The following is a 21344-nucleotide window of genomic DNA, read 5'->3' as shown; positions in this document are numbered from 1 at the left end:
ATACCTCTGAATATCATATTGTTGTTTCTTTGTATAAATTAATAGTATTATTGATATGATTTTTGCTCTTTTCTGTATTCAACTTTAAGGATATATACAAATTTTCATATTCAATTCACAAACTTTAAGTGGAATCATCATAATACAAATTATATAATTCTTTCTGCCATAATTATATTTATTATATTCCATAATTAGTTCGCCTAGGTGTCTAGCCATTTTGAAGTATAGGTAGAGAATAGTACTCAACCAAAAAAAAAAAAAAAATACATTACATTTACATAATTATTTATTCAACTCAAAAACATAAATCTAAAAATAATGTACTCTAACTAATAATACAATACGTAAACCCTCTAGTGACTAAAATTAAATGGCTGTTTTAATTTTTTAGTAAACTCTTGGCTGCATTCCAAATTTTAAAGAATTCCAAAATTGGTAGCATCTGTAAAGAAAAATGTTTTATAATATATTAGTGGGAATATTATCAATTTCTATTTATTAGATATAGTTCCTAGAAAGATTTATCAAAAGTAACAAAATATCATCTCAATGTCAATCTGAGAAACTTACTATTTCCTGGAGCTGAGAAAAGAAATCATCTCTTTCATAAAAATTAGCACTTTGTGTAAGTACTATTTTCTGATAGTGGTTCCTAAAACAATCATTCTATTTGAAATGGTGATCGTTCAAAGGTTCAATTCTGGTCTTATTTCAGTAGCCGCCATCTTGTAATGAATAAAGCTTATAAAGTGCGGTGTACGGTTTTATGTTCTAATTATAAAGACGTTTAATAAAATAGTATGCGTATCGACCTAGGCCTGTATTGGAGATTTCCATGACATTTCCACACGGGCTGTCCCCCCCCCCCCCCAAATGTAGGCGTGTGATGGTTATTTCATAAAAAGGTAGTTAAAATAGCCCTATAACGTTGTGCAAAGTTTGTAGATATTATCTGATATTGTTTTGAAAAGTGTTAGGTGTTTCCAGACATTTTACACAATTGTATATATGTAAAGGAAACTTAATGAAGAAAAATTTTAGTGAAGAAATTGGTAAACATTAATATAATATAACAATTGAAATTGTAGTCTGTTTATAATATTGTTGAGTATTATAATTTTCATCAGATCATAAATTTCATACTTTTTTATTTGCCAACTTGAAAAAAATCACTCCAATTTAATTATATTAACTTGATTTTTTAACATGTAATGAGTTCTGACTAGTATAATGAAGAACTACAAATATTGAACTAAGCACTGAATTATAAAAGCAAATGAATTGTGAAAGTAAATGTTAATTAATTAACCTTTATCTTCTCACAGCGTGTACACTCACTTTTTTTGTAAAGTCAACTAGAAAGAGCTGAGATATGTAGAAAGTCAGTAAAGGCAGATGCTTTAGGCCTGATTAAAATCTCCTATGTATATTCCAATTTGTAACTGGCTATCAAACGTTTGGTTTTGACATTGATAGTAATGTAGGACACCCGTTGACACAGTATTGAAAATACAAAAATAATTATGATGAGTGAAACAGGAGAAAAAGAACATTTTTTACTCGTATTTCTTTGATATCTGCTGATTTAATATCATTTTTATATCAGTTTTGTCTTATGATTTCCATAAAATTTGGCTAGACACCAGCTGAAATTAGTAAAATATTTATTGTTTGTTTGACTCTTTACCACACAACATTTTAATCGGTATGAAATTTGGGTTACAGGATGGCCTATAGGTAGAAAATAATTTAAAGGTGTGTTTTATTAATTTTGGCAAGATCAGTTACTTGACTTTTACAGTATTTTTTAATTATTCTCTGCCCTGTAAGCCATTTAAAGACTCAGTTTTCATAAAGGTAAAATGTTGCATAAGTTACGAATCATAAAAAGCAACTAGGAAAAGTCTATATATAAATTTGTTCATTGAAACTTAAATATGGAATATAGTAAAAATCAAATATGATATCAGATTCCTTTTATAATTTTTAATTACGATTATATATTTTTTTTTAACCCAATATTCATAGTAACAGCTGCATTGTATAACTGGCCCAGCTGGAGTTTTAGTATTGGACTTTAATATTATTAATACATCTTAGCCTGATTAATGGCACTGTACATACTGCACTTGGCCAAACAAATATTTGTTCACATGAGACTTCGCTTTATAAGTTTCACTTTCTAATGTTCATGGACCAAAATATTTTACTTCAAAACTAGGTAAAATTAATAATCCAATACAAATTTGAAAATTTTGAATAAACATTGATCATTTCTATAAAACCCCGTACATGACATCATTGTGTATACTTGCATGAACAAAGAAATTTAAAAGTCACATAATGTTTTAAATGGTTGCAAATAAAAAATGAATCTTATGGGGAATGCTTTTATGTCAAAAGTATTTATATTCTTCCCTTTTCAAAATGTTCGAGGGAGATTCGCATAAGACAGTAGATCCCCTTTGAGTGCTTCTCTCAAGAATTAGGTTTCCTTGACCTTGCAATTTTCCTGAAGTTTCATGTTTCTATCTGCAACTGTTTATAAGATCAGCTACGGAGGGATGGATGAATTTTTTGATCATTCTGTATACACTTTGAAATTACGTAATAATAAATCCAATCACAGACATCATAGCTCGTATTTGTGTTATTGCAAGTATATTTTTAATAATAACTGCAGTTAAAGCTGCCAATATTACAAACTCAAAGTTTTTGCATCTTTATGAAAGTGGAAATAAATTTCTCTCTTTTAACCCATTGGCCTACCACCTGTTGAAATTATATAGTTTTAGTTTAGAGAATTGTAACAATTTTTGTTTAAACTTCTTCTGAGGAATTCAAATATCTCTAAACTGAGATCCAATATCTTGTATACTTAACATTGTTTTACATAGTAAAAAACATGTATGTATATATGTAAATAAGAAGGTTTTTTCCAACTGCTTGCTTTTTGTAAGCACAGTAATTAATTATTCTGGCATGTTTTATTTATGGACGTACTGGAAAAAAGATATTTTTGTATATCAAACCTCAAAGTTTTTTAAAAGAAATACAAATAAACTAAAGCATTTTCTTTGTCAACACAAAATATTTTTATAACTTTACCTCAGTTTCAGTTTTAAGTGGCAAAATAAAACAAACGAATCAGACATATAAAATAATAAATTAAGTACCTAAATTTATAATAAAGCTTGGTAATAAGCTAAGCTGTATAGAACAAAATTTTCATGGTTACATAATGGTTAAATCAAAACACAACATAAAATGGAAGTGATAGTTAATTGTTTATCTCACTTCACTTCACAATTTTAAATATAATATGTAAATTCTTGTATACTCTTGTATGTATAATGTATATTCAGCATAAAATAATAACCAAATAACTACGCTATTTTACTGATATTTAATTAACATATACAACATAAATTGTTAATAGTGAATGCCACTGTGATCTAAAGGTTAAACTGTAAATTTTGTTGCATAAAACGTTTAATTGAGGACTTCGGTTTCATACTCTAAATACATGTGTTTTTTAGAAATAGACCTGAAACAAGCAACTGGAACAATCTCGTGTGTCTAGGCCAGTGGGTTAAATATTAACTGAATTGATTTTCTGTGGTATGAGAATGGTTAATGGAGATTGAGAGGTTAAAGAATTTTGCAATAAAATGGCCTTATAATGAGAAATGATTGTCACAAATGAACTATTTTGTCATCTCAATTTATCGTAAAATTATTGGATATTTAAAACTGAGAAATTAAAAAAAAATATGTTCAACTTTTAGCTGGGTGTGTGGTACTCTGTTACAATTCTATTTTATATATGTATGGTGTGGGCTGTCAAACTCTCTTTCTATGTATTTAATTGAACACCTTTTGTCAATTGATACTGATCTGTCTTTCACATATTCTTCACAAGTGTAACTGTATCGCTTTCTCTTATCATTATTGTACAGGTCAAGCTCAGTTAGTGCATGGCTGTTCTCTTCTATAACATGATTTTTTTATAATTTATTTGGTGATTCTTTTATTTTTTATTTTTATTGAAGTTAATAGTGATCACTGTTTGATCTCTTACAGTTAGTTTTAGTTTTGTTAAATGTTTTTTATGTTATGGTTTTCTCGGTTTTACTGCTCCTAAAATGTAATATTACTGTAACCCATTATTTGTTTATAAACACAACAAATAATTAGTACAAACTTAACGAATACAATAATTCTATAAGCGGCATGATACCTTTAAGTTTGTTGTTGCTTTCTATCCTAAGTTGTATGTTCATTGATGGATAGAATCTGAATTCCTAAATTCCTAATTAAGCTTTGTTGTTTCTTGTAAGGCCACGTACCAAAATGTTACTGTCGAAACATCCAAGGCTGACACATTCAAAGTGCTTAATTTTGTTTTAGTTGCTTCTCTGAAATATTACTTTCAGAAAGATATTTCGCTTTTATTGTTAACAATGTTTTTGCAACAAAATTGTAAATTTACTTTACCTGTGTTACAATTTAAGAACAATTTTTACTGTGCAGTAAAGAATATGAAATTAACTTTCCAAGCAGAAATATCGGGAACCCGAAGAGAATGCTAAAGTAGATATGATTTTGTTGCAACTACGATGAGATGTAGTCTAGTATTTTTGCATTAATGTGCTCTGCTTATTGTGGAACATAAACATCAATGAACATGTGATGTTATGGTTGTGTGATGTTGTGAGGGAGGAAGCGATGATTCACCCAATGAATCATGGCTTCCGCTCGGACAGCCGTACTCCCCATTACTATTATACGTTGGCCTGTGTTTTGCAGCTACGAGTAATCAGAGCGTTCAAGTCGACCCTGGAAGATCTGGAGGAGCGTCGCTCTGTCCATAGTTTACACAGTATGCGCAGTTCGCGCAGTCACCCAGGCCCGCGCCCTCTCTCGGACATCACTTATATTGATGAGGACCCAGTCAAAACTCCAAATACACTTGCGGTGCCCGGTGCCAAGATGGTGACTCCGGCTGATGATCCCCACCGCCCACTTAATAGTGAGGGACATTCTCCCAAACATTTTTCCAACATGAGCCATGAGACCAGTATTTAAATGACGTTGTACGCTTTATTAACTTGGGCTGGGTCGCCGGCTAGGATGTACTGTCCTTTCCGCTCCGGTGAAGGACTTTTACCATATCTGGGTCCATTTTATGGTGCTGTATTTCGTCGAGCGTGCTTTTATTGTTATTCTTATTTTTATTTCTTCTACTCTGCATATCGATCTGTCCGTTACATATTTTCTTAAACACTTTCGCCTCTATTCACTATCTCACATGTTTTCATCTGTTCTAATTGAGCAAAACGAATATAACGGGTAGTGGGTGCTTTGGTCAATTACTCGAAGATGCCATGCTTTTCATCGAATGGGAGCCGATTGCACACAGTTTCATTATATGTATATTTTTTTATCTTACATAAGTTTGCTATGCTTATATTTTTAATTTTAAATTAAGGCTATTACTGAATGCTTGATAAAATTAATGCATACTTTTTTAAGTGGTTTGTTGTATGTTTTCCTTGTACAAACACAATGTCACGAATGAGTGGGTGTAAGTGTGGTTTGTGAACTAGTTAGTAATGTAATGTGAATAGCGAAGCTGTAGGAAGCGCTTTTTAACATATTTTACTGGGAACTGCATGAGGTCAACAAGCTTAAATTTTCTTAGAAAAGACAAGTAACTGCCTAATTCTTTTATTCTTCATATTCCATTTATCATAACTCATGTGGAATTTACTACATTAAAATCCTCAGTAAAACTGATGTAATAATGTGTTTATAAACCCTCAGACACAATAAAGCAATCGACTTACTTGAAATATGCAATATTATAATTCTGTTATTGTCAATTTGTTGTAAAAGAAATAATTTGTAAATTAACTATGCTAGTGTTGGTCACTGTCTACAATTTTTGATGGTGTATTTCTAGTTTAATAAAGTTACGTAAAACAGAATATGTCTTATGTACTTGATTGTTTTCTTTTTTGTTCTGTTTACTTTTAAAATTTAGTCTGTTGAAACGTTTTTTATGTTTGCACCCTGTTCCTCAAAATAAAAAGCCAGGCATCTGCATGGCAAGGGGGGAGGGGCTGCAACACAGACTTCCTATCCTTCCTGCACCTGTCCTACCTGTCACATAGTGTTGTTTGCTTGCAGTGTATGAATGGGGGCTTGCTACCTGTCCCTCATCTCTCTCTTTCTCTCTCTCTCACTCTCTCTCATACACATACCTCCCCCTCCTTCTCCCTTCAATCATCTCTGTTTCTCTCTCTATTCTCTGTTTCTCAGTATCTATTTGTCTATCTCTGTCTTTTTCACATACACACACACTCTGCCTTTTCTTTATCATGCAGTGTTAGTGATACCCTTTATTGTATTCGATCAGTAGCGTATATCCAACCACCTCTATAATGTAGTATAAAACTTGTCATTGCAGCATCACGGGGTCAGCTGTCACTCTTTCCTCTACATTATCTACTATTTATCTCACTATTATCTGACCGTTTGTTGCCCTTTACTCTTAAAGGTGATAGGAGGTGAATTGCAAGAACGTTTGATTCCGGTACCGTACAGCAAGAGCTCCACTGATCAAGCTGTAAGCCGCTTTCCTACCATCTCTTTTCTTGTCCGCTCGCTCGATTGCTCGTTTTTCATTTTATTTAAGGCTGTTCTAACTACAACATCAAGCCCTCAATTCTTGGTACTTGACTGCTTTAACAAAATTTTGATAACAAGTCAATGTTCATTTTATTTTTCCATAACCCTTTTAAAACATTCCCAAGATGTGGAATCCCACAGAGAAATTTTTCGGAAATGAACTGTGCTCAGTTTAAAATGACATAAAAAGGGCACCCGACACACGGTCTCCGGGTCCCGTAACTGTAAACAACATTGGACTGAACAGCCTTAATGTTGCGATTGGCCAAGCCCATTCTCGTTTTTTTTTGGGTTTGTCCAATCTCGCTGTGTGCTGCGCTGCTTTCTTTGTCACTTGTGTTTCGTAGTTATCTAACCATAATCCCTTGCTCTGTTTGTAGTTTTTCCATTTTTCGTTTAGTTTCTTTTCGTTTGTTCAGGTAGGTGATGTTTACGTAAGTGCATGGTGCAGTGTTTCCTTTCTCGAGTGTGGTATTTTGTGAATTCATTTGAGTGTTTCATTTTATTTTGTTTCGTGAATACCTAGTTATCTCTTTATTTTTTAGCTATTTATATTTATCTCACTTTCTATTTATGTGTATCACATTTTCTCTATCTCTACTTTCTTTCTTCTCGTCGCCCTATGACCCATTCCCTGCCCAAGCTGTTGCAGGGACCCCTCCCTCTGGACCTGATCCTTACCAGATCCCATCCGCATGTTGTTCCAGGACCGACAGTTTTTTTACTTTAGTTTATTTTCAAATGGGCTGCTGTAAACACCACAGAAAGGTAAACAAGAAAACGTTGAGAACGTTTTGTTGCATGGTGGTGGCTTCTTGACGAAGCACAGACTGATGTGTAGTGAGGTAAGAGAGAATGGGAACTGAGCGGTGTTCGCTGTTGAGTGTGCGGTGGCGTGGCATAGCGTGGCGTGGCGTGAAGTAACGTCAAGGCTCGGCGTGCATACGCATGTCAGATGTTCACTTTCACTTGCCTAAAATATCAGACTGCTTATCTTGCCCATTTATGATAGTTATGTTGTTTTATTGATTCTTTTATTTGTGAGTGTGTGGGTGCGTGTGTTGTTTGTATTTGATTATATATTTTGAAATTTGCTCTGTGAGTGTTTTAAAAGCATGTGATGTCGGTTTTTGTTTTAGTTTTCTTTTACCATTCAAGGGTATTTTCAACTAGTTATAATTGCTTTAATGCTGATTTAAAATTGTAAATTCCAGATAATTGTTTAGTATATTTATATTTAATCATGTGTACCAGTTACCTGTACAATTTGTTTTGAAGTTTAAATAGAGAAATGATATAAATCACTAGTTAAGAGGTAGATTATACGTTTTAGTGTAGTCGCTTCACGTACTGAGTTTTCTTATATTAGGTTTAAAGTGACAAGTGATCCACTAGAGATGTTGAGCCAGAGTCGATGCATGAGTGAATGTGCTCTATCTCTTTCTCTATTTCTTTAAACGCTTACATTAGTCACTCATTATAGATTTATCATCACTTTGTTTTTATAACCCATGCAAATTTTGTATTTTAAGCCTTATTTTTTGTACTACAGTCAATTGAAAATTAAATCTCATCGCTATATCTGTGAGATATTTATTTTCAAATTGTACTTACATTTTCTTGAAATTATTGAACATTGTCGCCCATCCTTTTGGTTTTGGTTCTGGTGTGTAGCACTTATACGGTTCAAGAGATCATGTTCATCATTCATACAAACATTTTGAATGGAACCTGAAATAGTATGAGGGGTTACTATAGTAAACGTAACAGTGTATGATAACGTGCATATGATTATTAAAGCTAATACCTTGAGTATTGCAGAGTTCTGTGGGGGAAATGTGAGCTCGTTGCACGTAGCAAGCTGGGTAGCTCGTACCGGGTTGTCTGCAGTGAGCGGATGGTTACGTTGCGTTGTTTAGAGTGAGTAGTCTCCAGTGCCTTGCTGTGTTACGTGTTTCATGTTCAGATCTCTCCGTTCCGTTCCAAGCTTGTCTGGTCAGTGATGGGTGAAGCCTGGAACGATAGCCTGGACATTCAGTACAGTACAACTCAGTAGTTCACTGCTTGAATATATCCCTGGCACAATAGATATTTAGGTCGCTAATAATAGATTAGGTGTATCACTTTAAATTTAATCGTAACAAATTAAATAAAATGAAGAAGTAATTGCCAATTCAGCACAGAAACGGTTGAAGTGATCTTGTTACCAGTAAGAACTACACACTTGTAACGACTTGCCAATGTAAAATAACAGGGCTCGTGTTCAGTTGTAACAATTTGGATAGTGCTGTACTTTTCAAAAGATGTACCAAAATCAGAATATGATCATTTTTAACATGCAGTTTTAATCCAATTGTAGAATGTAATTTAAGACATGAACAACTTAATGCACTAGTTAATATTTTAAAGTTTTGTAGTATTTGAAAGTTGTCAATCTTCAATTTATTGTAAAAATGTTTAATTACCTTTAACATCTTCTGTGAACCACTCATTTGTGGATTTTAAAAATAAAAATTTTCCATTGAGTTTGCATACATTTTTTTATGTTTGTAATTGTTATTGAAAGAAATTTGGAAATACATATCTTGGGTCAATCTTGCTATTCACACAGTGAACTTTAGTTCCTTTTGATGATTTATTTTAATATATCTTGAAATGTCATTACCATAAGACATATGTATACTTCTCAAAGTAAGTCAGAATAGGTTTTAGAGATTGTTACATGATGCTTCTACACTTGGATGTTTACGCCTTCATCTAATTTCCTTGCAGTAATAATGTGTTTCATATCTCTATATTTGGTTTCGTAGTTCACGTAATGATCGGAATATTGTTACTGCCAACTTTGTATGATAGTGTACAGTAAAAACTGTTTGAACCAAGAGAATTTGAAGGCAGAGCACCTGTTAAGTGTCTGTACCAGAAGACAATATGCAGTAGTTGTACCCGTGTACAGAGCATGTAGGTGGTGTCCCTAGCATGTCCCAGTCCCAGTCACCGTACATATCAAGCTTATCACTTATTATCACCATGCCTAGTTACTTAGTATTGTTTCTCATATTTGTACCATACTCTCCCAAGCTAGCTTGCATGGACAATGCATCAACGTTGTACATTCATTCTCTTAAGAGTGACAGACAAAGTTTGTATTGAGAATTTTGGTATTGACTATGTGTTTCTCGTGTCAAAAGTACATTCTTAATTTTCTTCCTATAGAGAAGTGAGTTGCAAAGAAAGTAATAGACCTAATATATTTGTCCAGAAACCGATCACTGGTATAATATTAATTGTTAGGGGTATAAAATGTAATCGGAATATTTCTTGAGCAGAATTTACAGCCATATTGATGATGTCTTCTCCAAATAAGACTTGTAGAATATGTTTCAAATATTGGTTTATAAATGCAGGTTATTGACAAATTAAGGGTAATAGGCAGATATGTTCATCTTAAATATCAAACGTTAATGTGACACAAGTATAATATTAAATCATCTTGTTCCATTTCAAAGTGGTGGCCAAAGGTTTTACAGTATTTAACACATATCTAATTTATTCAAAGGTGTCAAACCAAATAGTAATCAACTTTTTAGTAATGTTTCAATTTATAAAACTGTAATTATCTCCATCAATGAAATCCTGAGGTGGCAAGTTGGGTCTTTTCAATTAAAATGTCACGAAAGTAGATTTTTACTTCAGTTAACTTAATTAAAATCTGTTCTATTTCCAACCAGCAAAAATCAGCCAAGAAATATATTGTAGTCCTTTCGCAGTGTTTCCGTTGAAATCACATAATTACACTTGTATTATGTTTCAACAAGAAGAAATTAATGCTCTTGTTAATTAATTTAACAAAAACTTGTGTTTGATTGGTGAATGTTACCATATAATATGGATAACAGATCAAGTGTGTTATATCCATATTACGCTGCTATGTGAAACAGCCAAAATTTCGTTAATTTTACTTAAACACTTTTGCTAAACTTTTATGCATTTTATTTTTCTTATTATACTTAATAACAGAAGTTATGTTTGTTTCTATATAAAAGTATTTCACTGCTTGAAGGTTTAAAGAAATTGAGTTAGCAGTTTTTAAACTTGTAATAAACATTTAAACCAATATTACTTTAACTGCAAGGATGTTTATTGTATTTTCAAAAATCATAATATAGACAGGTACAGATTTTATAAACATTATTATATAGTGTAGAAACTCACCAAGTGAATATTTAAACCAATTTTCATTTTCAACTTCAATTATTAATATCTTATAAATTGACTTAAAGTAATAAAGAAAGGGTTTCAAAATTCTTTTTCCCACCATGTTTACAAAGAAATATAATTAAACGATAACATTCTTAAAGTGCTTTGGGTATTACAAAAACTAAAATAATGTACTACTTACAATTACATTTCATTTATTGAGTGTTTACACATCTATATCCCCTGGTTTTCAAAATACGTATACTACAAGTAAAAGCTAATATATTTCAAACAAATTCTGTAAGGTTAATTTAGTGAATGAAATATTTTGAGCCAAAGTTACAAGCCGACTGCATTGGCTGTAGTCGTCAGATGACTTTGCTTACAGTAAGCAACATTATATATACTAAATAATGTATATTTTGCATTTATTATATGATCACTAAGTTAAATATAGTCAAAAATCTTTTAAAATGTAAACACTACAATTACACTACTTAAGTCATAGTCAGTTTATAGACAGTTAAGTGGTCTGGACTCTGTGTGTCATCCTTACACAAATTGTTTACAATATTTTCAGGCATATGGCTCAACAATCTTGCTTCTGTGTAAGAAAACGTGCATAAGATATTCATTCTAAGTTTTGGTTAGGCAAATCAATTTTATTGCCTTTCTTGTTCAGCAGGGATAAAATTTTTGGGTGTTGTATAATTCTCAGTTCATCATTCTTTACACAGATGAGCATATAGAATGGCACACCAAAACTAAATGTTTGTTGATTGAAAAGATAGTTTACTTAATCCCAACATTTTTAATTCTGCCAAGTTTAAAATAGTCAAACATGAAAATGTTATGGAGTTATTCCTGAGCGATTTGAGTTAATAACTTGTTGCTAAAAATTTTAAAGGGCAGGTTGATAAATTGTGAGTATTATCTTCTTGACTTTGCTCAGTAACACACAACAAAACAGACAGACTTAGGTTCATGATTTCTTCCATGTAACTTGGGGCCTACAGTTCTTGATTTCTCCCATGTAACTTGGGGCCTACAGTTCATGATTTCTCCCATGTAACTTGGGGCCTACAGTTCATGATTTCTCCCATGTAACTTGGGGCCTACAGTTCATGATTTCTCCCATGTAACTTGGGGCCTACAGTTCATGATTTCTCCCATGTAACTTGGGGCCTACAGTTCATGATTTCTCCCATGTAACTTGGGGCCTACAGTTCTTGATTTCTCCCATGTAACTTGGGGCCTACAGTTCATGATTTCTCCCATGTAACTTGGGGCCTACAGTTCATGATTTCTCCCATGTAAATTGGGGCCTACAGTTCTTGATTTCTCCCATGTAACTTGGGGCCTACAGTTCTTGATTTCTCCCATGTAACTTGGGGCCTACAGTTCATGATTTCTCCCATGTAACTTGGGGCCTACAGTTCATGATTTCTCCCATGTAAATTGGGGCCTACAGTTCTTGATTTCTCCCATGTAACTTGGGGCCTACAGTTCATGATTTCTCCCATGTAACTTGGGGCCTATAGTTCATATTTTCTCCGATGTAACTGCCACAGGCAGGAGACTTGGGCAAAATTTGGAGAACACCTTCTCTATTGCTAAGTTATGACATTTATTTAGTGGGTTCCAGAATGGTACTCACACCCGTTTAGTGGGACAGTTCTTATTAATGAACACAAGTGCGCGGGCAGAATGTAAGGTTCCTTATAGATTAAAAACCAATTAAGATGTAATGTTTAAAAATTAAAATATTTGTTTTTATGCTATGTAAAATAATGTACAATACAGTGTACTTTTATATTAAATTTGTTGGTTGCGGCAATTTGAATTTTTTAACATTAAACACTTTTTTGAATTAGACAACTGTTAAAAAAGTAGTCTGATGATGTATTTTTTGCATAATTTTTGTCTATTCTCTTTTTAATGTATGGCCACCATTTTAAAACTTCAATTTTTTATATTTTTTCCCCAAAAGTTTGAGGTTTTAAAATTAACAACAAGCCTCAGGTTTTATATGAGTTTCAAAATTCAAACCAAAAACCTCCATTATATGATATATTTTATAGTTAAGTCAGTTAACATGTTTATTGCATTGATTTTATGGGTTATAAGTTTATTTGAACTTTTCTGTCAATTAGTTTGTTCCTAAACATGAAAGAGAGAGCTGGTATGACAAAGGTCCTTGAAATTCATATTGACAACATCCATCAAATATAAACTTTTTATAATATTGGTGTTTGTATCAAAACAAAATCAGATAAGATGATTTGCTTCTCTAGAAATAAACTGCAAAATTTCGATACCACTTATGTGTGGATAGAAGTTAGCACTGATTTTCACTCAGGATTAGTGCTTTCAACCTCTGATGGTTTAACGCATACTTGTTAACAATAATATTCACAGCTAGTTGTTATTTAGAATCTCAAATATTTACCAGAACAGGAAACTTTTTTTAAAGAATTTGTACATAGTTAGGATTTACTTTCTACACACCACCCAAGAGCTAGGTACACCACCTACATCTCAAAGCTTCATCTCACCAAAGATTTTACTTTAATATCTCAACTGTATACGAATCAAAAGGTTTTGAGTTGTCGACTTGAACAGGTGCAAGTTAACATTATTTGTATTTCTAATGTTTTTTTTTATATATATATTCTAACCAATAAGTTTGTAATTGAAGGAAAAGAAGTTCTAACAAACAATTAATTTCACAAATCTATAATTTAATCATGATTAGTGGCGATCATCCTTTCTGCCGTTATACCGATTGCAACTACCTCAGAGGTTATCATTCCCATAAGGTTTGGTGGAAATAGCAGTACAGATCTGTAATTCCTAAAGTATCATATTTCTAGAAACATATCATATGTATCTAGAAACGAGAACATTTATTAACATTAGACCATACATTGCAATGAAGTACGAAGCGTGATTCTTTTTAATAACGGCTAATTAGTTGTATACTGATAAAAAAGCCATGCAAGCCACACAACATTTGCTTGCAGTGTGTCATGACATTCATTGGAACAACTGTACACAATTACAGTTCCGAAGCTAAACTGTACAATCTTTTCTGTGTTTTTAAAATGCTCAAGATTATTGAATCACTCATTCCGTGCGAGGTTTGGTCAATGATATGTTTTTTGTGGACAAGACATCTGACTGCTGCAGACATTCACTGGCAGATTTGTGAAATTTACGAGTTTTTGCCATGAGAGAAGGCAATATGGCAGAGTGGATCAGAGACTTCAAAGATGGCCACAACAACATTCATGATGAGTCTCTCCCCAAGTGAACGATCATTGATCATCAACAATTTGGCGGCTTCAGTTGAAGCAAAAATTTGTGAGAATACATCATAATAACTACACTCTCAAACAAATTTCCTCAAATTTGTAGGTCAGTGGTGACAAAATTACAGAAAATACAAATATGTATAAATCTTGATAAAACTACGCGTGGTTTGAAATAAAACGCATGGGATGCTGACAAAGGGAACTTCGCTTCATAATGCAGCTCAGACCCAAACTTTATTGGATTCTTTTAACTGGGAAATTTTGGACCACCCACCCTACAGCCCTGAACTAAACAACCACGTCAGCAGTAACTGTCGCAACAATCACGGAGAAGTGTAAACAGCTGTGAAATCTTGGTTACGGAAGCAAGCAGCAAATTTCTATGAAGAGAGTATTCTAAAATTATATGAAAGTAAATGTTTAAAAAAAACTGACAGCCATGTTGCAAAATAGAAAAAATATGTAAAATCTTAGGAAAAATACTATTTTTGAAAATTTACGTAAGTATTATATTTATTTTTATTACTTGTAAGTAAAAAAATCAACACTTATTTGATTTTTCTATTTATCAATATTCTTTTTATATGAGTTTTGTTAAATGCTGAGGATTTAATATTGAAGTTATTACTTACAGAATATACATCTGTCAGCAGATTTTATTACTTTATTACAAGTGTTGGGGAGGCCCTGGATCAGCGATGTCTTGTCAACTCAAAGTAGTCAGTGAGGAGTTTGCTGGAAGCACATGCAATGCTTAGATCAGAGTTTCACATCACAACTAAATGCAACAAACATCCAATATTTTCTAAACAAATCCAGTTGCAAGATGACGTATCCATCGATGAAAATAAATTGGTGTGACATAACATAAGTAACAACATCAAGAAACTCAGCACTCAAAATCAGTAAAACACATTTGGTTTAACATGTGATTAAAGTAGAATGTTAATTTCTGCCAATAGAAGTCAGGACTGCCATTACGAGGACTTTATTCCATATTTCATGTGTGTTATGTTTGCTCCGAGTGTTGACATCGATTAAGGTTCTTCACACTTTGCATTAAAAATAAGGTGCTCATTAATTAGCTCATTTTGAAAATTCCGTTATTAACATAATGTGATAATGATGGGTTTATACCAGTAAGATCTGAAAACTATATAAGACACTTTATGAAAACATAACTGTATGTTGATTAGAATTTTCTCATGCTACATGCTTCATAATGTCAATTTCGTATGTAACCAGCTTGATATTCAATGACAGATTATATACGGGATTTTGCCATTTCTAAAGATTCATAAATAATCGTGTTTTATAAAAATCCTTAACTGAGACAATTTTATTTGTATTACTAATAAATCTAACTATGTAATCTATACATTGCCAGATAGACGTAAGTAGGGGGGATTTCCTTATTACCATTAACATTGGCTTCACAGATTATTTCTTTAAAAATGCTGAATAATAACATTTAGAGTGGACTAGTTTTTCATAACACTAGAAAAGAAGTTCCACAACACACAACCAAGTCTCGACTTCTGAAGAGCCAAATTGTTGTTGCACCTCTGCCTTTCCATCTTCAAATTGAAAATTGTCATTTAATTAACTATCAATATCTTTTTAGTAATGGGGTTGTACCAGGGGTACCCAAAAGAAACAGATTCAGCACTGTGGGGGGATGGCTTGCGTAATACATTATCCTCTTGCTAGACGTGTATAATGCAGTGCCAGTTCAGTGCCACCTGTATTATTGACCTGGCTCGTTTTGTTCATCTGTAATTATTGTTTTAACTTGTATTGTTTCGTTTTCTCTTCAATCAATTGAACAATGCGTAGCTTTAAAATGTTGCTCACTGTTCAGTCACAAACGTTACTACAACAGTTTCAATGTTGAGAAAAGATTATAAAGTTGATGTTTTGGAAAAACTCAAGTGTACAGTTTTAAAAAACTGTGATATCTTGATTAATGACAAACCTTGTTCCGAACCATCAATTGCCTAAACAAACAAAAACGTTAAGAAAAGTTGAAACCTTGTTTGTCAAAAAGAAAAACCAATTTTTAGCAGATATGAAAGAGACTGGCTTTTACACAATAACATCATTTTATGCACATACAGCCATCTCTATTGGTCAGATTTTTTTTTAAATAGCATTTTGCCACTGCCCCAAGCATCTTACTCACCTAACTTAGAGCATTGTGGTTTTTCTCGTACTTCCACATGTGAAGAGCGGTATGAAAGACCGAAAATGAATATAAAAAATGTTTCAAATTTTGGAATTACTGATTTAACAAATATATTAAGTGTTAAAAGAGTAATTTGAAAGATAAAGACTGTTTTGTAAATATATATATATATATATATACTTAAAAAAAAAATAATACTGCTTTCTTTTGGGTACCTCCTCGTAATATACAAATAAAGTATAAACAGAAATATTACAGTTATCTGAGTCCCTTAAAAGTTATGTAAAATTACTTCTTATTGCCCCAGTAATAAGATTAAATTGTAGATGTCATGTGCCAGTAGGCAGATAAGTAACTTTTTACTATTTGATAGAGCTATTGAGCTAAAATGAAACCTATAGAAGCGTGACCTTATACAGATTGTGCTTGTTAAGTCCTCATATGGCAAAGACTATATAAAAAACTGGTAGTTAGTAGATTCCCTATCAGTTAATTGCATTCAATAAAAATGTTATTACAAATTTTTTTTTTTTTTCATTTGTAAAAATGATCATTTAGTCAATTTTGTTTCTAAACTATAGTAACAGTTTAAATAGGCTGGTAATATATATATGAATAGTATACACAAGAATGAATCAGTATATATTAAATGGTTACACTTACATCTTGCTCTGAGACCCACTTATTGATGCGCTTGCAGACAAATTATTACACTTTTAAGAACGTATGTTGGAGACAACTTACACCTAGCGAGACAGAGCCACAGCATTGGGCTATACAATCTGCTTTAAAAATTGACATTGGAGTAACAATAAAAAGCGACATTGGAGTAACAATAAAAAGTGACATTGGAGGATAAAACATACCTTCTCATACCCAACTACAACTGTACTATTGGACTATATGATAATGTATGTTTTGCCTATATTATCAGCTTACATTGAATCTGAAATTAATTTTAATTTACTTTGTAATATTTTCTTTTACTATTTCATGAATGTGAATTGAAATTGTTTTGCTCTCTAGTAGCAGAACCAAACTGCCCTATGTAGCTACATTGGTAGTTACGACTATAATAACTATCTAACTATACTCAAGGTATTATAGTACAGGAAATATTACATCATTACTTTTGTGGAAAAATATATACTATTGCAGGCTGCTATTGGGCCTTGAGCATAAAAAAGCTTTAGTTTTTTACAGGCAAACTTGATTATTCTGTGCTTCCTACAATAGAAAACACTTGAGAAAATTTAAAAATAAGATTACATCATTATCTAAGTTTAAAATTCTATTTTGCTAAGGATTGTTTGAAAGGATAACAGGATTAGTCATTTGACATCATTATGTTTTACAGTAAATGTGAAACATAGTGGTTTAATGGTTATAGTTTCACACCTTCTACAAATAACTAAGACACCTCAAGGTGATAGTTAAAGTTACGGAAACTTATCAAAATTAACCACTTTTAAGAATAGTATTCAACAATTTTAACAGGAAAGTTGTAACCAAAAGCAAGCATAAATGAACAATGGAATATAAAACTGCACCACATAAACACATACACACGCTCACACACATACAGGCGTACACTAAAGGTATGACAAACTGCGCATTCAGCTATTCTTAAAGAGAAAACAATAAATTAAATAGCACTAAGGTGGAGAACGTAAAGTGACCATTGAATTGTTCTTAACAGTTGACTTCAATGTAAGTAATAGAAAAATATTCAGCATTAACAAAATTCTTCAAGAACCGTATCTGTAATTGTTACAAAATGTAATGATTATATTCGTATTTCACAGAGCATGCTAAACTAGGGACTAAACTAAACTATTGTTCCCAGGAAATATTTAATGCAGTACACAGGCTTCTCTGTGAGCCAAGCATCTAATTTCAATTTGAGAGCAGTAAGGGTCAGGGTTTTCATGTTTAAAGTCAGCAATATTTAAAAGGTCTGTGTCCTGCCAAAGATTTTTTTCAAACGGACAGTAGAGACCACTATGGTTTGTCTATGTATATCTGATGTGCCTTTTTGGAAATTTCAACATTTCTGCAAGAATTATCACTCCAAGAACGTTAAATTCTAAAGCTGTTTTGATTTTTAGTGTTTTCATTCTCAAATGTTATTCCGAAATTTGAGTAATAGGCACATTGTTTGATCTTATTATTCCATAGATGTTCTTGTTCATTCAGTTTTTATTAAGAGTATAGAGGTTTATCCGAATGTGGTTTCAACAGATGAGATTGCCTGAGTGATCAATTAATCTTGTGTTAGAAAGCTTTATTAGTTTTCATTGATGTCTTCCCCTGTGAATGAAATGAGCTTCTAAGTTTGTTTGATTATTATACCATTACAAGCAATGATAAACAAACATATTCTTCTCTCCTGCGTGATATTTAGTTTATAATAACATTTAAAGGTGGATAATACTGTACTTTTGACAGTACTGGTAAAAACAGCAATATCCCTTTTTATGTTAACATAAAAGGACAAAAATATATTAGAAGACAACTCAATACCATTGCACATTATATCATGTCCAAACAGTTGGGCCAATATTTATGAAATTTAGCATGTAGGTGTGCTAACAAAGTTTATTTTGTCCAAATAATCTATATTTTTTCTAATAAATAATTACTATAAACCTGTTTTCAAGGAATCATCAATTCCCCAAAAATAACTCTTTTTGCTTGTATTCATTAATTGTAGTCCATTCCTACATTCTTAAACACCCAAATTACACAATATAAATTTAAAATTATGTTTAAAGTTATAAAATGTTAAATTACAATGCTCTTATCATATAGAGTATTTGTTATAATATTGGTTATCAAAAACTTTAATCCAATATTGGGAACCTGGTGAAGCCAATGTATTCCCAGTATGCCTTGAGGTTTGCAGGGAAAGACTGAATTTCCAGTACTATCTTGGACCTTACAAAATAAAATTATAACATAATCATTATACTCTCAATGCAAGCAAGAAGCTAACAAGATTGGCATTAAGGCAAAAGTTGTATATTTTCGAGGTTGTATATAATCTTTTTTCATTGAGGCAGGTAAGATTCGAATTATAGCAAAAGCATTATATTTTCATTTACGCCTTGAAATTTCTAAGAGAAAAAGAGTTATTGAGCTAAAACTATTTTGTAGTTGAAATAACCAGGACCTGTTAGTATCATTAATGCTTGAGAACTAGTTTTAGTTATTTGATACCATACGCTCCCATGTGTGAGAGGCTTCATACATTAATATAGTATACCTACGATTCAGTAAATGTACGGACTGATTCAGGTCAATTTGGCTTGTGACAATAAACCAAAGGAACATCTTTAAAGTAATGCCAACCAATAAATCAGACTCACAAAATGACACAGTGATTACAGTTAAACATTTTAAGAATACAGCCAGCAGATGTGAAATCCCTCCCTTCCTAGATGTGATGCATGGAGATCAAGCGGTATTGTGTGTAGTGGTGATATCGTTGTTACTCTAAACTTAGTGCCTAGTTTTAGATGATAGGGTCAGTACACAACTTTAACGTTGTGAATCTTGACTTTGGGTTTGCATTGTTGGTCTTACTGTACTTTTAACCTTTTGGATCTCCACCACTAGGAGAGATCTGGCATCAGTTCTAAAAATCTATTCAGTTTTTGTATCACAATATTGTTACCAGTCCTGTTATTCTTTCAAGTAATTTAAATTCATCTTTCCTGTAGGTGAGAGTTATTACATAATCTGTGCATAAAGAACATTTACAGCCACATTCATACATATTTCTTTTATTATTGTCTGTATAAGAGGTGTAGTTAGTTAGGTAAGCAAGATTTTAAATTGGATTGTCTTCAACTTACAACTTTGTTTTCAAACTATATAGCATCATTGAAAAGAAGAGAAAAGATTCATTGAAAAGATATAGCGTCAGTGAATTCAATCATAAATTATAAAATATTTGTGAAACCAATACTTTAGGACTTACACTTGTCACTATTGGGTAAGGCCTCATTGAAATCAGTGGATGCATGGGGCAATACAATTTAATTTTGTGGTTACTTCGTAGTGGTAATGTTTTAAACTGGTTAAACCAAAAATGGATTATAAGTTTATATCTTATAAGTTTTCCGGTTCACACTGTGTCAAGATATTGTTAACTCAATTAAAGTCTTATAATATTATGGCCTCTCTGTGGAGAACTGTCTTCAGCCAACATATGTTAAACTGAAACTTTCCGCTATGAGGACAACAAATTTCAGGATTTTAACTATGCTTCAGTGCAGTGTGAACTGGAAAAATTTAGATAATAAATAATGACGCCACCTGCATAAGCCTAAAAACTGAGAGAAAAAAAAATATGGTTTTATAGGTAGCGGACCCTTGTAATTGCGCAGAAAATTGTGCAGTACTTTAGTATTATCTGGAGGCCACTATTCTGTAAAGTTTTTTTACCAGGGACCTAATAAAACTACATTATTAGAAACAACAGACTTTATTTTACTTAATGAGAAAATTATATGTCATTATGACGATCGGTTTTTGTTTTCTGCTTCCCAAAAGGAAACGGTCGGTGAGGAGGAAGCCACTCTGTCCCTATATACTATTTGTTATTAGACTATACGTTTGACGTAAGTTAACATTTACGAGCAATCATGTTCTGAGCTTGAATTCAGGTACTATCTCGAAGGATGTTTTTCTTTTTTAGCCAGAAGTGTGTGGGAACACGAAGCCCGTACTGATGACCAGGTGATCACATGCCAGATCGCTCAATGTAATCTGATGTTGGAAAAGTTGGACCCCACACTTGTTGTGATAAAAGAAAAACATCCCTCGAGATAGTACCAAAATTCAAGCTCAGATCATATGAGTGCTCGTAAAGGTTATCTTAATTTCGGTACTACTTAACCAAATCTAAACCTACCTACATCGCGTAATAACAAGACTTACATAGA

General features: G+C 32.5%; 1 protein-coding gene and 1 long non-coding RNA gene across 15 annotated transcripts in view; one reads left to right on the top strand and one right to left on the bottom strand.

The window, feature by feature from the left end:
- LOC124369891 (plasma membrane calcium-transporting ATPase 2) overlaps nt 1-21344 on the top strand; it is a 348847-nt gene that overhangs the window by 310513 nt on the left and 16990 nt on the right. For 5 of the 8 annotated variants that reach the window (XM_046828035.1, XM_046828038.1, XM_046828037.1 and 2 more), the window contains one exon: nt 6566-6634. The exons of 1 other annotated variant lie outside the window; for it this stretch is intronic. In XM_046828035.1, coding sequence (XP_046683991.1) covers nt 6566-6634 — 69 coding nt within the window. Of the gene's footprint in view, nt 1-4812; nt 5994-6565; nt 6635-21344 lie in introns of those variants that run through there. 2 more of the 8 variants (XM_046828041.1, XM_046828036.1) reach the window with 2 other exon arrangements.
- LOC124369892 overlaps nt 1-21344 on the bottom strand; it is a 44262-nt gene that overhangs the window by 14068 nt on the left and 8850 nt on the right. For 4 of the 7 annotated variants that reach the window (XR_006923124.1, XR_006923123.1, XR_006923128.1 and 1 more), the window contains 3 exons: nt 14843-14945; nt 8504-8722; nt 8311-8427 (listed from right to left, as the gene is read on the bottom strand). This is a non-coding gene — a long non-coding RNA (uncharacterized LOC124369892). The remainder of the gene's footprint in view (nt 1-8310; nt 8428-8503; nt 8723-14842; nt 14946-21344) is intronic. The other 3 variants (XR_006923127.1, XR_006923125.1, XR_006923126.1) reach the window with 2 other exon arrangements.

Source organism: Homalodisca vitripennis, chromosome X (genome assembly GCF_021130785.1).
Source record: "Homalodisca vitripennis isolate AUS2020 chromosome X, UT_GWSS_2.1, whole genome shotgun sequence".
Classification (NCBI taxonomy): Eukaryota; Metazoa; Arthropoda; class Insecta; order Hemiptera; family Cicadellidae; genus Homalodisca; species Homalodisca vitripennis.
This window is presented reverse-complemented; position numbering and strand designations above follow the sequence as displayed.